Raw genomic sequence first — 14367 nt, 5'->3', positions numbered from 1 at the left:
GGATTGGGAGAGTGCTCAGGTGAGCAGACCTCCATTCTCGCTGGTAATATCTATATTTTATCTCATTCAATCAAGTATTCACTAGGTCGTGGCTCGCCTTACAGGTCTGGTTACCTCAGGTTATAATGCATGTCCATTGTGTGGGTCATATTTAGACTCCCGAAGGTCACGAACCATGAAGAAGATAGTATATCAAGGACACGCCGCTTTCTTGCCGGAGGATCATGAACTGAGGGAAGGTTTCCTTGGATGACCTCCAACACGTATGAACGCCGCAAGCTGGTATGAACTGAAAATGGTAAACCCGGAATCACATCCAAATGGAATGCGACGGTTCTCAGTTTTCTACGAGTTGCCATATTAGACTCACTTACAAGTCAACCACTTGTTGGATCCCATGCATATTTTCAAGAATGTGGGCAGCTTGCTATGGGACCACATCACAGGAAAGAGATACACTATAGGGGCACGAATGGATTTGAAGGAGGTAGGTAAGATGGAGGTGCTTTGGCCGCAGTCGAGTGCTGATGGTCACGTGTAGCTTCCTCGTGCTCCTTAGGTTTTGTCCACTAAAGAAGAGCGCATTGTGAAGCAAGTAATCAAGTCTATCCGCACTCCGATGAGTATGATGCGTTCTCTCAGGTCCGCATTTTCTAAAGATGACCAATTGTCGGGGCTAAAATCCCATGATTGGAATAAGATATGTCAGGTTTGTGCTATGAATGGATTGTAATTAGCGTGGGCATTTTGCAATTTGAAAAGTGGCCATTATTCATAATGCTTTCTCATTTGTGGCAGTTTGTCCTACCGATCGCGATCGCAGGATGCCTTACTCTAGAAATTCGCGGGGCCATTTACAAGTTGTTGACTTTGATGCAATGATCTCACAGAAAGAGATTAAGACGTCCTCTATTGAATCTGCGAGGCGGGGAGCAATGGAGACGGTCTGTCTCTTTGAGAAATACATGCCCACTAGTATGCTCACGATACAAGTCCACCTTCTTGTGCATCTTGTGGATGAAGTGGAGATTGCTGAACCTGTCCATACGCGATGGATATTCTTTCTGAAGCACTTCATGAAAACCCTGAAAGGCTTTGTGCAACAACGAGCTCGGCTAGAAGGTAGCATGGCTGAAGGTTGGTTGGTGTCAGAGGCGTTAGTGTATATCTCACAATGGCTACCAACGGTGGAACCAGACAATGAAATGCTATGGACGTTGAAGGACGATGATAGACTGACTGGAGATGTGGTGGTTGGAAATGGGGTAGAAAAAAGAATGGATGCCTCAATGGAAGAGAAGGTGAATCGCTTTTGTATGTTGCACCATGCCTCCATGGAGACATGGCTTGGGAAGTACCAGATTGCAAGGCAAGATCGAGAGGAAGCGCGAGCTGAAATCCGATGTAGTACGCATCATCGACCGATTCGATATCCCGAAGGCATGGAGGAGATGCCGTGGTTTATGTCAACACGATGGTTGCATGGAGCCTTGACTGCAGCATCCAGCAAAGGGGCAGAGGTCTCAATGGAGGAGTGGGAATTATCGAGGGGATGTAGTCCAAAGGTGATAAGGGGTTTAGAATCTGTCGTATCTAAATTTTATATGCGACATCTAATTTGAGTGTTTCAATGTACAGTACAAAATATATAGTACAGCGTGGTCGCGCAGACGGCATTTTCGTGTTGAGCATATTAACAAAATGCGCTCCACAATGGACTGTGGTGTCATGGCAAGGTTCGAGCAAGAAAGCCGACGACCAGCAACGAACCGAACACGGTTGTGGATGAGATGGAGTATTTTGGGAACTTGCAAAGTATTATTACGATGGATTACCGTAGCTTCTCCATGATACTATTCGATGTGCAATGGTTCAAAGTGGTACTTGGCCGAGCTGGAGCAACAGTTCGACGAGGTCCATCGGGATTTCTCGAAATAGATTCCGAAAAAAAATGGATGGATTTGCATGACACCTTTGTGTTGCCAGCCCATTGTGAACAAGTGCATGGAGTCATTTGCTTTGCTAATTGTAATACGATATGGTTTATGTCACAATGGTTTGAACTCGCTTTGTACATGTTTGTAAACAGGTAATCTTCTATCCAAACCCCCGACAACCTCGATGGTGGTATGTTATACCTTCAGCTCCCCGAAGTGCGAGAGTATATGATCAAAGCGATGTTCCGAGCATACATGAAGATAATATGCAAATAGAGGGGTCGATATTACAAGGGGTGGAGGCCGTCGAAATCTTGGAGTCCGCATCGGCTAACAATGATGGAAATACAGGAGTCCAAGAATTTTTTGAGAATGAGGCGGACTCATTCTTTTGTGGTGACATGTCTATTGACCTTCTAGTGTATGTGGAGTTGTGTCAGGAGATTAACATGGGACCATAGGATACTTCATACTTGGAGCATCCACTTACTCAATTCGTTGTTTAGATCTCTTATAAAGGTACATAAGATATGCATTTTAAGAGGGATTTTTAAAAAATGATTCATATTACTGTGCTTTGTATAATTTAAATTGATTATTCTAACACCATTTTTTATCTATGCAAGTGACATTTTCAGGATGAGTCAAGGGATGAGTGATGAGGAGTTGCAGGACATCTTCGCACGCATGTCTCCAGACCAGCTCGCGAGATTCAGAGAGATGGCAGACCAGGAGCTGTCTTGTTCTTCGTCAGGGCACTCTATTAGATCTGCTTTAGCGTGATCGGATGCTTCAGCTTAGAGCAGACGATCTCGATGCTCACGACTTGGGCCAGAGGGAGGGACTGCATCAGGATCAGGGGGATGCTACTGTGGAGACACGGATGTGGTGTCTCCGTCTCGTCGTTCAGCTGGAGCTACGTCACCTCCAGGATTTGTCACACCTGTGGGGACGTCTACTCCAGTTACTCTGGCTTTTGTGCAGCCGTCAGCAGGTGCCACCCCTTTTGGTGCCACCCCTTTGGGTGCCACTCCGAGAGAGGTTACCCCCGTCGGTACACCGGATATAGAGGGGTCTCCTGGATATGCCCAGGAGCATAGACGGAGATGGGAGAGGTCCCATCTTAGGCAGACTCCTAGGGGATATGGATATCTGGTCGACGCAAGGTCAGGAGCCATCATCATGAATGATGAGGGGAGGAGGGTGATGGCTCGCATGAGAGAGTTGTGTCAACAAGTTTTTCGGCACAACGTCCTGGATCATTGGAAGAACATACCGGAGGGGAGCAAGGACTACATAGTAGCATCCTTGCACGAGGAGTTTTCGGTGCCAGCCACAGTAGATAGATTCTTTACGAGCTAGATGATGGATTGCATGTGTGCATACATGTCACATAGACGATCCGACGCACGCAAGGCAATCAAGAGTGGGGCTGCAAAGCCCGAGTGGTTAGATGCAAACAACTGGCACCGACTGAGGGAGGAGGCTACAAATTCTCCAGGACGTTGGAGTCAGTAGCGCAAGGCAACTAGGGCACGACTCGAGACCCGAGTGGTCCATCATCTTGGGAGTGGCGGCCATAGGACATATTTGGAGGACTTTGTAAGTTTCTCTTTTGTTTTGCTTGTTTGTTTTTTTGAAATATTATGTGTACTGACAATCATGTTTCTAAGAGTTAGCATTTTGTTTTCTTTGCAGTACTCCATTACAAATCGCGATCCGCAAGGCCTTGAGACTCGATATGCAGAGAGGCATGGTCTCAATGCATTGATCGACCGATTGTATAGACGCGGCGGCCCTGTAAGTCACTCATCTTTCTTGTCCGTAGTTACCATGAGATATTTGAATGCATTATTGTATGATGGATTGATGTGTTGTTTCTTTTTCTGCAAAATCCGTTCGATGCTCCTTTGCGGCGGGACGAGCTTTTGGGGGGCGAGGATTTCTAGCTCGCCCTTGGATCCTTGGAGCTCACCCACCTTTATTTTTTAGTCGCCTGATCTATGTAGATATTTTCTATGTATTAGTGATATCCTGTCATGATTGTACAAATTGCTTTTTATGTGATCATGTATTTATTTCATGTATCAGTTTTATGATTTTAGTATACATTCTTTTTGTTTACAAGAGCTTTGTATACAGTAGTGCAGAAACTATTTTGTATGGCTCTCATACAGCACACAGTGCTATATGTGGCAGGGCACAAACTTTTTTTTATCCCTATTACCGTCGCTATTAGCGTTGCAAATTTACTGGTAGGGTCGCTATTGCCATCGCTATGCGCGTTGCAAATTTACTGGTTGTGTCGCTATTGGCGTCGCTATATGCGTCGCTATTTGCGTCGCATTTTGCGACGCAAATAGCGACGCCAATAGCGACGTTTCTATGGCGTCGTCAATAACGACACTTTTTACGATGACGGGGCAAATTTTGTTGTTTGTATTTTTGTCGCTTTAAACGTCGGTATAAGGTCTATATCTTGTAGTGCTTGTTGTTCCTCTTGGGGCTCCAAGCCTACAGGTTACTCTTAAGTGTAAAGCGTGCCAGTTGTAGTTGAGAGCAACTTACTAAGCAAGATCTTCTTCTTGTACTTGAGCTCTCTTTCCCTCTTGTGCACACATCTTTAGGCTCTCACTCTAATTTCAAACACCAAATGTAGTCCTAGAAGTTCACTTCAAATCTAGATTATGAAATTAATATTAGGAGCTACACACTGGGAGTTGATTATTGAGCCTTAAATTGGATTGATGTGATAATGACAAGTCACATTGCTAGCCATGAGAATGTCTAGTGACTACTATTATTTCTCTAAATTTAAGCTCATATTATCACTATTTCCCTTCTTTTATTGACATTTTCTAAAACGATATACTTATGGGAATATAAACACTAGGGAAAATAACTAGAAAAGAAAGATGCAAACAATGGCCCTCCCAAATTCCAAAGCATAGCAATAAAAGAACAACATAAAGAATGTGATATTTAGTTAGGACCAATTCCAAATGAGAGAATGGCCATTCTACAAAGCAAGTATACAAGCACACGATTTTCACATGGCAAGGGTGACCCAAAGATGTGTCTAGAATGTAGCAGCACATTCAAGATGAATTTTTGACTTCCTAAAAGCCTAGGAAAACGAAGGTAATGTGATTGCATGTATTGCCACATGTGCCTTGATTATATTCACTAAATTACATCCATCATATGATGTGTCAATCTTTGTAATGAAATGCTCCAATAGAAGTTATCCTCCAACATATGTTGTGGTCAATATAACTAGTCTCCACAAAATACTTTGCATTAAAATGGGAAATAGATGGTGATAGTACGCAATGTCAACCCTGGAATATTGCCATGGGCACTCAAATATAAGTACTCCAATGTGAAATGTTAACCTTAACACACCATTGTCAATACTCAAACATTGGTACTCTAAAATGAAATGCCAACCCTCATGCATTGCCATGGGCACTTGAATGGATGCCTATTTTGTGGGCACGCATACTTATGTAGCAAGTGACCATATTGTCCCATTTTCTTTACACACGAGGAAATAGACAACTTCTAGACATTAAAGTGGTAGGTAGGCTTATGTGCACTAGTCACAAGTATTGGTCACTTGCCAAGTCACTTGCCATAGTATATTGTAGCTCTTCTTTGTTAATGAGTGGAATTCCAATTAGTGTGATGTGGGCTTGGCCTTTTATAAATGGGCTATGACCACCATTTAGAAAAAGAGTATTAATTGGTCCCTTAATCTGCTTGTGGGCAACCAATATTGATATCTCACATCATACATGGGGAGATATTTGCAAAGGTATCAAATCAATGGCCCCATAATTGTGTGCACATTTCAAAGGCACATATTTGTCTCCACATGGGAAGTAGTAGCCCATGCAAAAGTAATAATCCTTGCATGATGTGATGCCTTAATATGACACATGACTACAAAAAGGTTGAAATTTCCTTTTAGCTTTAAAAGGCTATGCACTAGTTATTGGGAAGTTACACACCACAAGGCCATCACTTTCGTTACTCAATGGCTTGAGATGTGCATGCTACTATTATCCCTTTGTCTTTGCAAATCTACACCTGTGTGATATTGTTCAAGGTGGAGAATCCTCTACCCTATGTAGTATATGTAACCACCCTCACCAATGAAAGTTGCATGTAATTGCAAGGACATATTGTTCAAACAATGATAGGTTACATGTATTTACAAGGTCTATGATATATTTACTATTTATTATTTAAAAGTTTACTTGGGTGACTATTGGGCCAAGGAGAAAACCTTGAGCCTATGTAGCACAAGGATGAGAGGTTTGGTATTCAAGAAATAAAGAGTTTTTTTTTAAAAGAGTGATTTAATAATGAAAAGAAAAAATGTATCTTTGAAAAGTTGTCGTATGAGAGAGAGAGAGAGAGAGAGAGAGAGAGAGAGAGAGGGTTGGATACAAAAGAAATAAATATGGGTTTAGTTTTGAAGAGTGATATCATGATGAAAAGAGTAAATGTGAGTCTTTGAAAAGTTTGTAGCTCTCTCTCTCTCTCTCTCTCTCTCTCTCTCTCTCTCTCTCTCAGATAGATGAATTTCTTTTTGAATTGAAGCTGCATGAGAGGAAATGATATTTTAATGGTTTAACATATGCATGCATTGTGTATATTGTTTAAAAAAGCACAAATGCACATATATTATATAAATAGATAAAATTTCTTAATGAAGTGATATTTTAATGGTTGAACATATGAATGCATGCAATGTGTGTATATTCTAAAAAACCCCCACATCTGCACATATACTTTTAAATAACACACATGTACACAATATATATGCACATGTACACACATATACATGCACATATAGACATGCACACATGTATACACATATACATGCACATATATGTGCAAATATATACTCATGTATGCACACATACATGTACACACGTAAACATACAAGCAAGAGAAAAAAATACAAAGAGAGGGGGGACAACTTGAAAAAATCGCTAAGAAAGAGAGAGAACTATGAAAGAGAGAAGAATTGTTATTAATAATGGTGCTTCAAGCCTTGGTATAAAGCACTAAAAGAACATTGGCACAAAGAATTAAGCGAAACTAGGCACGAGGCACCTAGTATCATTTTATTAGAGCAACATCAGTTAGTATATTGAACCTAGCTTGACTTTCACCAAGGCAACCACACAAAAAGCAAAGAATGATGTGTTTGCTTTCATACATCCACTCTATAATTAGATTAGCTACTTTTACTTAGCCTCATTATAATGGCCTTTCAAACCATCAGCATCAAAGTCTCTCTCTCAAAGCTCCTATTTGCAACTTCAATGGTATATATGATACTTTGAAGCTTCTCAGCCACTTTCTTCATGGAGGGCCTGTCAAGTCTGTTCTCTTGTAAACAATGAAGAGCCAAATTGATAACATCCCTCATGGACTCAATTGCATATGTGGAAGCTCCATCCACAAGCTCCAAATCAAGCATATTATCTAGGCAATTTTCCTCTTTCATGGATTGAACCATAACTACCAGGCTCAAATCATCTGGGTGCCTCCCAAAATCAATTGCCCTCTCAGAAGTCACAAGCTCCAGTAGGACCACACCAAAGCTGTACACATCACTCTTATCTGTTAATTGATAGTTCCTATGATATTCAAGGTCTAGGTAACCCAATGTGCCTTGGACACACGTTGATACATGTGTAAGGTCGGGCTCAACAAGGCGTGAGAGCCCAAAGTCTGCAACTCTTGCATTCATAGATTGATCCAAAAGGATATTACTTGATTTCACATCTCTATGATAAATGGGTGGATATGCTGCAGAGTGTAGGTAAGCTAACCCCTCTGCACATTGAAGTCCAATCAATAGTCTAGTTCTCCAATCAAGAAAACCTTTTTCGAGGCCATGGAGGTGGTCATACAAGCTCCCATTGGGCATATACTCGTAGACTATCAAAGGTAGCTCCATGTCAACACAACACCCTAATAGCCTCACCAAGTTTTTGTGATTGACTTGAGAGAGGATCCGAACTTCATTGAGAACTTGCTCTATGCCTTTGATGTTGCCTATCTTAGCTAATTTGATAGCCACCATTGAACCATCATCTAGGATTCCCTTGTATACTTCCCCAAATCCTCCACATCCCAAGATTCGATCTTGTGCAAAATTGTTGGTTGCTCGCTCCATTTCCCTATAACTGAACAGCCTTGCAGACTTTCCCCCGTTATTTGTGGCCAAAATCATAGACCTCTCCAACACAAGCTTGGCATGGGCCATGTGTGCACTCCTTCTCTTCATGTATGCAATGACGATTAATGAGGTGAAAACTATAAGTCCAACAAACCCAAGAGTAAGTCCTGCAAGAGAAACATGTGAGAAAATAAGTCGGGGTAAATAAAACATAGATAATTTGTGGCTTGTAGGACAACAGAAAATTTAGAGTTACCAGCAGCGTATTCGCTCTTATGACACTCGATGCTGTTGCGTTTCCTAACACAATAAGGAGCTGTAGACACACAAAACCTAATTAAGGATAACGTACGTGGAGTGAAGTTGGGCTTAAGATGACGAATAAGCAATCAAGTCAATTGCAAATGAGAGATGGATGCGTGTTGGGTCATCTCTCATCAATTGCAAATGAGAGTTGGGCAAAAAGAATAAAGAGTTGTGGAGATGCAAAGGAATGCATACTTGGGTCATTTGGTGGCATAATTATAATGAGATGAGATGAGACCAAGCAGTACAAAATTATTACCAAAACAGCAAACAAACACAGTACCTTTGAGGCATGTGCCTGTGCTGGATTGCCAGAGGTAGCCCTTGTTGCACAAACAGACCTTGGTGAGATTGGTGGCAGGGGAGGGCAGGCATGCGGAGTTCGCACCGCACTGCGTATCAGAAGAACAGGGGGGCTCATGGGGCTCATCCCACTGGAGCTGCAGGCCAAAGTGCAGCCAAGAGCTGGGCTGGGAGCCACTGACCCAATTCACCAGGCTCGCATACCCGGTGTTCTTGATCGTGACACGGAACGAGTAGCGGTACCTGGGATTACCAGCCGTGGGAAAGGAGCAGCAGACGAGGTTGCGGCAGCTCTTCTGGGGGAAGACTGCGAGGACCCGGCTACAGGCCTGGCTCTTGCAGGACAAGACGGGGGAGATCAGCCAGAAGGAGGAGGCGTTGAAGTAAAGGATTGTGTTGTTGGGGCTAATGGAGAAGGGCCCAGAGGGGTCCAGGGAAAAGTTGCCGGAGGAGATGCTCTCTCTGGTCATGCAGGAGCTGCCCAGGAATTCCCCCGTGCCAATGACCATGGTGTGTGTGCGCGCATCGATGCTCTGCACCGGGTAGCTACCTGACAGGCCCCTGATCTGCAACAACCCCTGGGGGGTGCATGTGAGAGTGTATAGAGGGTGCCCGCAGGAGCTCCCTGTGCTGAGTGGATATGGCACCTCCAGCTTGCCACATGGCGGGCATATATTAGTAGCTCCTCCAAGCGCAGCCTGATGATGGATGAGCAGGAGACTCACTAGAAGGGGAAGAAGCAGTACTAATGCTGCTGCCATTGATACTCTTGTATTTGGTTTGGGGGGGGGGAGCTGCAGCATTTTTAGAGTAGTGAGATAGGTGGGGAGGAGAAAAGACATACGCAAGGAACGCTGAGCACTAGAATGTCTGCACGGACATTAGACACATGATATCCAAAAAGGATGCTTGCGATTGTTCAAGAGAAAATATGTTGCCTTGGGATTAAATGTCCTCATCAACACAGAAATGGTGAGTGCTTATCCATCGAATTGTCAATTTCTTTGTTGATAAGCCCATGATAGATGCATATCGATCAGATTGTCAATTTGCTTGTTGATAAGCCCTATTCTCTTATGTGGTGTTGGTGAACCTTGAGTCGAATGCTTTCCACCATAGGTGCTATTAGGATTATTAGATAGAGATTCTTTTTTGAGAGAGAGAATGTCTGTGTGAGTAATTGACTATGCCCGTAGATGAAATGAACTGCTATAATGTTGTAGGCAATAGACGATGTGGCTTGGACTATCCCTCCTTTGTTACTTTACAACTTTTAACTGCAAGAAATCATTCCAAGTGCAAAGGCTCCAATTTGCCCTGAGCCCTCTCACACAAAGGCAGACAATGCCGATACTCTCCCAAGCGATTTTATAAACTACACTCCCTCACTATGCCACGGCTTTCCCACAAAGGAGACAATATCAAGAACCACAACTTTAATTGAAGGATTATACACATACTATGCTAGATAATAAGGAGAAATCTCATCTGAAGGCAACATATGTAACTTGTCCTTGCCTCATATCTGGTTTTGGCATGGTTACAATAACGAGCACAGTTCTTCTATCGAGGAAACACCACCACAATTATGTGCAAACATGTCTATGATCATCCTAATGTCATCTTGTTCATCTACATGTCTATAATCATCTTTAAGGCTGTTGAACTGAGGTCTTGAAGCATAATTGCCATGAGCTTGTGATGAAAAAAAAGTTGCCCTTCACTTTTGATAATTCACCTCTTTCAAAAGTAGGCATAACAGGCTAAGTATTTTCCTTATTAGGATGGACTAGATTGGAATCACAAGAGACTTTATGAAAGTTACCAATAGGTTGGGATTCTCTTTTGTGATCCCTTGTCCATGTTTCTTATGGCTGAAAGACGTCTCATGTTGAGCCCTAACCCATTTGCATGCTTCTTATTAGGCCCATGACTCTTCTTTAAGATATGAATTAATTACATACCTTGTATTCACCTTGTCGATCTATGGAAGTTGTTACAATCAAGCCTAGATCTCATGAAATACAACTTAATAGTATTGTTTAGAAATATAATAGTCTCCAAGAATAGTTTATGCATTCTTGGGCTACTTTAAGCACTTGTATGTTGTCTCAAGATGGTTGATTCTTCTAAATTATGATATTCAAATATCTCATTAACATTACCCCCTCGTAGATGAGCAGGTATCCCTTGGCACTTAGTGGCAAAGATGGGTATATCATGGTAGGGATAGTTAGTGAAGTAGTAATCTTGTAGAGGAAGTTTGGGCATCCTTGATCAAGAGGTAATGATTCTTGGTATGAATGGCTCATAGATGAAGATTTGACTTTATGGGCATGTTAGAGTTGCAAAAGAGGTGACGTATGGAGGATGAGTGACCATTGATACTTTTGACTCCTAGTTGTGGACTTTAGTATACCTCGAATCAATGTACATTCCCTAGGGTTGTGGCTACCTTACTACATAGTAAAGTATCCACATTAGTGTAACTGGGATATGGGTCAAATTCCAAGCAAGCTTAGAATCTTTTCCCACACTTGAGGATCTAGTTGATACAAAGTTTTATTGTGTGGTGTCACTTCCAAGATCATAGGTCATTTGAGCTACCAACGATTGAGCTCTATAATATAAATACAAATGTCCCCATGGGAAGTGAATCTAGAATGTTCAAGAGCACAAAAAGACTCAGTGCATCAAACACATAACATCTAGGAAGCCCAAGCACATCAGTTACACATGCGGGAGCATATACATCCAATATGAGTCTTCAACTCGTAAAATGGTAAACCATTGAAGCAACCTCTAAAGAAATAAGCCACTAGAACAAGTATGTAATCAAGCTCAAGAGAATGAAGCTTAAATATCATTGTAAGCATATCCCATACATTTAATAGAAGCATGTAGCATTCCCAAATTTCTTATAGGGATTCAAAGCATATGGCTCCACCATTGTATGCTTGTTGTCTAAACCTTATTATAGCAATGAACCCTGCTAAAATTGATCTAAATAAACTCAAAGAAATCCAAAATGCACCTCAAACAATCCACATAAGATTTGAGCATCAAGATAGAATCCCAAAAGCATCACATAAACACTATGGAGTCCAATAGGTGTTGTCCACCTTTGTATATAGCAATCTGTTTCAAACAATCGGTCAATGGTTGACCAATGCCACTCTAAATATGTAACATCCCGAAGGCACGCGTGAACTGCCTCAATAAAAGATAATGGAATTGGATAAATGACAAAAAAAATTTATTCCCCTTATCCCCCCCCCCAGCCGACTGACGAGCTAGAGGGGGAGGGGAATAGAAGGAGTGATTAAGCTCCTTGGTGGAGCTTGGAGTGAGGGAGAGCCATGCGTGCTGCCGCATGAATGTCTCCCTCTCCCTATAAAAATCGTAGAGAGGGGTGGCTGCTGGGATATAGGTTGAGGCTGAGGCGCTGCCGTGAAGACTTTAAGGGGACACCGTCATTCTACAGAGAGGGAGAGAGTGAGTCCCTGGGTGCAAATCGTGAGGGAGAGAGGGATTGAAGACGCCGTCCTGCCACCATTCGAATGGGGTCGTAGCTTGGAAAAGAAGAGGAGGCCGCTGTCATCCGTCTACCGCATTCACCTGCCGTTCGTCACATCGACTGCCGCTTTCTATACCCCCCCCCACGTGCTCTCTAGAAGCTTCCAAAGCTTCTAAGGGGGGGGCTCTATAAGCCCCCCCCCCCCCCCCAAAGTTTCCTTGAAAGGCCTTAAGTGGTCTTTAAGGTCCTTTTCCTCCAGGCGTGTTTTTAAATCCCCCTAAGGGCCCCCTTAGGCCCCCTTTTTCCTATAGCCTTTAAGACTACACCCCCCCCCCCCCTTAAAATTTTCCTCTAAGGGCTCCCTTAGGCCCTTTCCCACCCCCTCAAAATTCCTTCCTAAGGGCTCCCTTATGCCCCTTTCCCCCCAAAAGCTTTTACCCTAAAAGCCCTTTTTCTCCCCCGTATCTCAAATCCCCCTAAGGGCCCCATTAGTCCCTTTTTTTTGTTCCCATGCAAAAATACCTCTTTTAGCCCTTTCATACCTTGTTTTTTTCCCCCCCACACGTAAAAGAAAAGAGGGTGTTAAGGGTTGTTTTTGTGACACCTTCTTTGCCCATACCAAAAGCCCTCGTAAGGGTCTTTTACACTTTCCATTTTCCCTTTTCTTGTAAATCGTTAAAAGGCCATTAAGCCTTCCCCATGACTTTAATGAGCCCTACTCACGGAGGATTTTAAAATACCCCCTTTTTGGGTTTTGAACCCTTTCCATGGTTTCTCCCCTCCTCCACAAGTATGCCTTCAAAGAGCTTCTACGAAAGGAAAGAACAGAAGACTCATAAAGTACGGTGGAATTTCAAAAAGGAGTTGCAAAGTTGCATCCACGACGGAAAGCTGCATTCGCGATGCCTCCTAAGAAAGCCCAAGGCGCAACTGCAGGAGGATCGTCTCCTAGCATCCACGTGGACATCTCACCCCAAGTCCAGGTTTCCCTTCCTAATTTTTATTTGGTATTGATATAATCATGCGAGGAAAATTGTTGGAAATTGGATGCATTTTTCGTCTTAAATGCTTTAGAAAATTGATATGCATTTAGTCCATATTTACAAAAACGGAATTAAGATAGTGCACTCCGTTTAGGCATGGAAGTATAAAATTGCATGTCACATTATTAGGCCATATCTTCTTCGCAATAAGTCATCATGGGAAGTGCTAATAACCCATAGGGAATTGCAAGGCATGAAATGATTCTTACGTTGCATAACTCTAGTCAATTATTATTTTTCAACTGCATAATTACTAGTAAAAGGTTGCTTGCTTAGTAGGAATCTTGTTCACAAGTTATAGGATGATTAGTTGGAATTAGGTTATAACCTAACCTATGCTTGATTTTAAATCGATAAGTTAGGATTGAAAATCAATTTACACGTAGACAACGAGTCATGTGTTTATGGAAGTGATAATGTAATTATCTTCAAGAATTAAATAAATTGGCATAAACCTAAACACAAAAAACAGCGGAGTACTCGTTTTAGAAAGAGTTAATTCAATTCCAAAGAACTCACTAGGATTTAATACGTGACCTAGTCACACGTATTGCTAAAACCGAAACTCCTATACCCTAAATACTTGCCCACATTCACCGAATGTAGGGACAACGGAGCATACTTAAGAAGTGATCTAGGGTTGTCCCTAAGATTCTTACGCTAAAAAGATGGAACTTGGAACCCTAGGACTGACAACGTCAGTCTAATGTAATTAGAAACAGATTGTTTCGTGACTCCATTTGATGAGTAGAATAGTCTCATAGTTTGATGCGACACCTGTGCAACAAGTGCGGAGTCGTATGATCTTGTGATTGGATCACAAGGGAATGGCCAATTCTCGGAATGAGGTTGGCAGGTCCTTACACAAGTTATCTTGCAAGAGGATGAATAATCATCCTAATATAGTATCTTTCTTGAGTAAAGGTAATTGCTTGGAAGCAAAAGACCACCCGCCGATAAATTGGAATAATCTATGAACTCAAGGTTTGACCAAGTCCGGTTAATAGGGTACCCCCTAACCTAGGATATAGGGGATCTTGCCAAGTCGCAAGTCATCCC

General features: G+C 42.3%; 1 protein-coding gene across 1 annotated transcript; it reads right to left on the bottom strand.

Annotated features, from left to right (window-relative positions):
- Positions 1 to 6534: 6534 nt before the first annotated feature.
- On the bottom strand, positions 6535 to 9734 carry LOC148015540 (wall-associated receptor kinase-like 20). Its single transcript, XM_087665601.1, has 3 exons — positions 8729 to 9734; positions 8396 to 8455; positions 6535 to 8306 (listed from the first exon to the last, which is right to left on the bottom strand). Exons 1-3 carry the CDS (start codon positions 9588 to 9590, stop codon positions 7225 to 7227), a joined length of 2004 nt encoding a protein of 667 aa, XP_087521727.1. The 5' UTR covers positions 9591 to 9734; the 3' UTR covers positions 6535 to 7224.
- Between the last annotated feature and the right edge of the window lie 4633 nt (positions 9735 to 14367).

This window comes from Lygodium microphyllum, chromosome 24 (assembly GCF_053477565.2).
Source record: "Lygodium microphyllum isolate KBCC chromosome 24, Lygodium_microphyllum_v1.1.10, whole genome shotgun sequence".
In the NCBI taxonomy this organism is placed as follows: domain Eukaryota; kingdom Viridiplantae; phylum Streptophyta; class Polypodiopsida; order Schizaeales; family Lygodiaceae; genus Lygodium; species Lygodium microphyllum.
The sequence above is the reverse complement of the archived record's forward strand: the minus strand, read 5'-3'. Positions and strand labels throughout refer to the sequence as shown.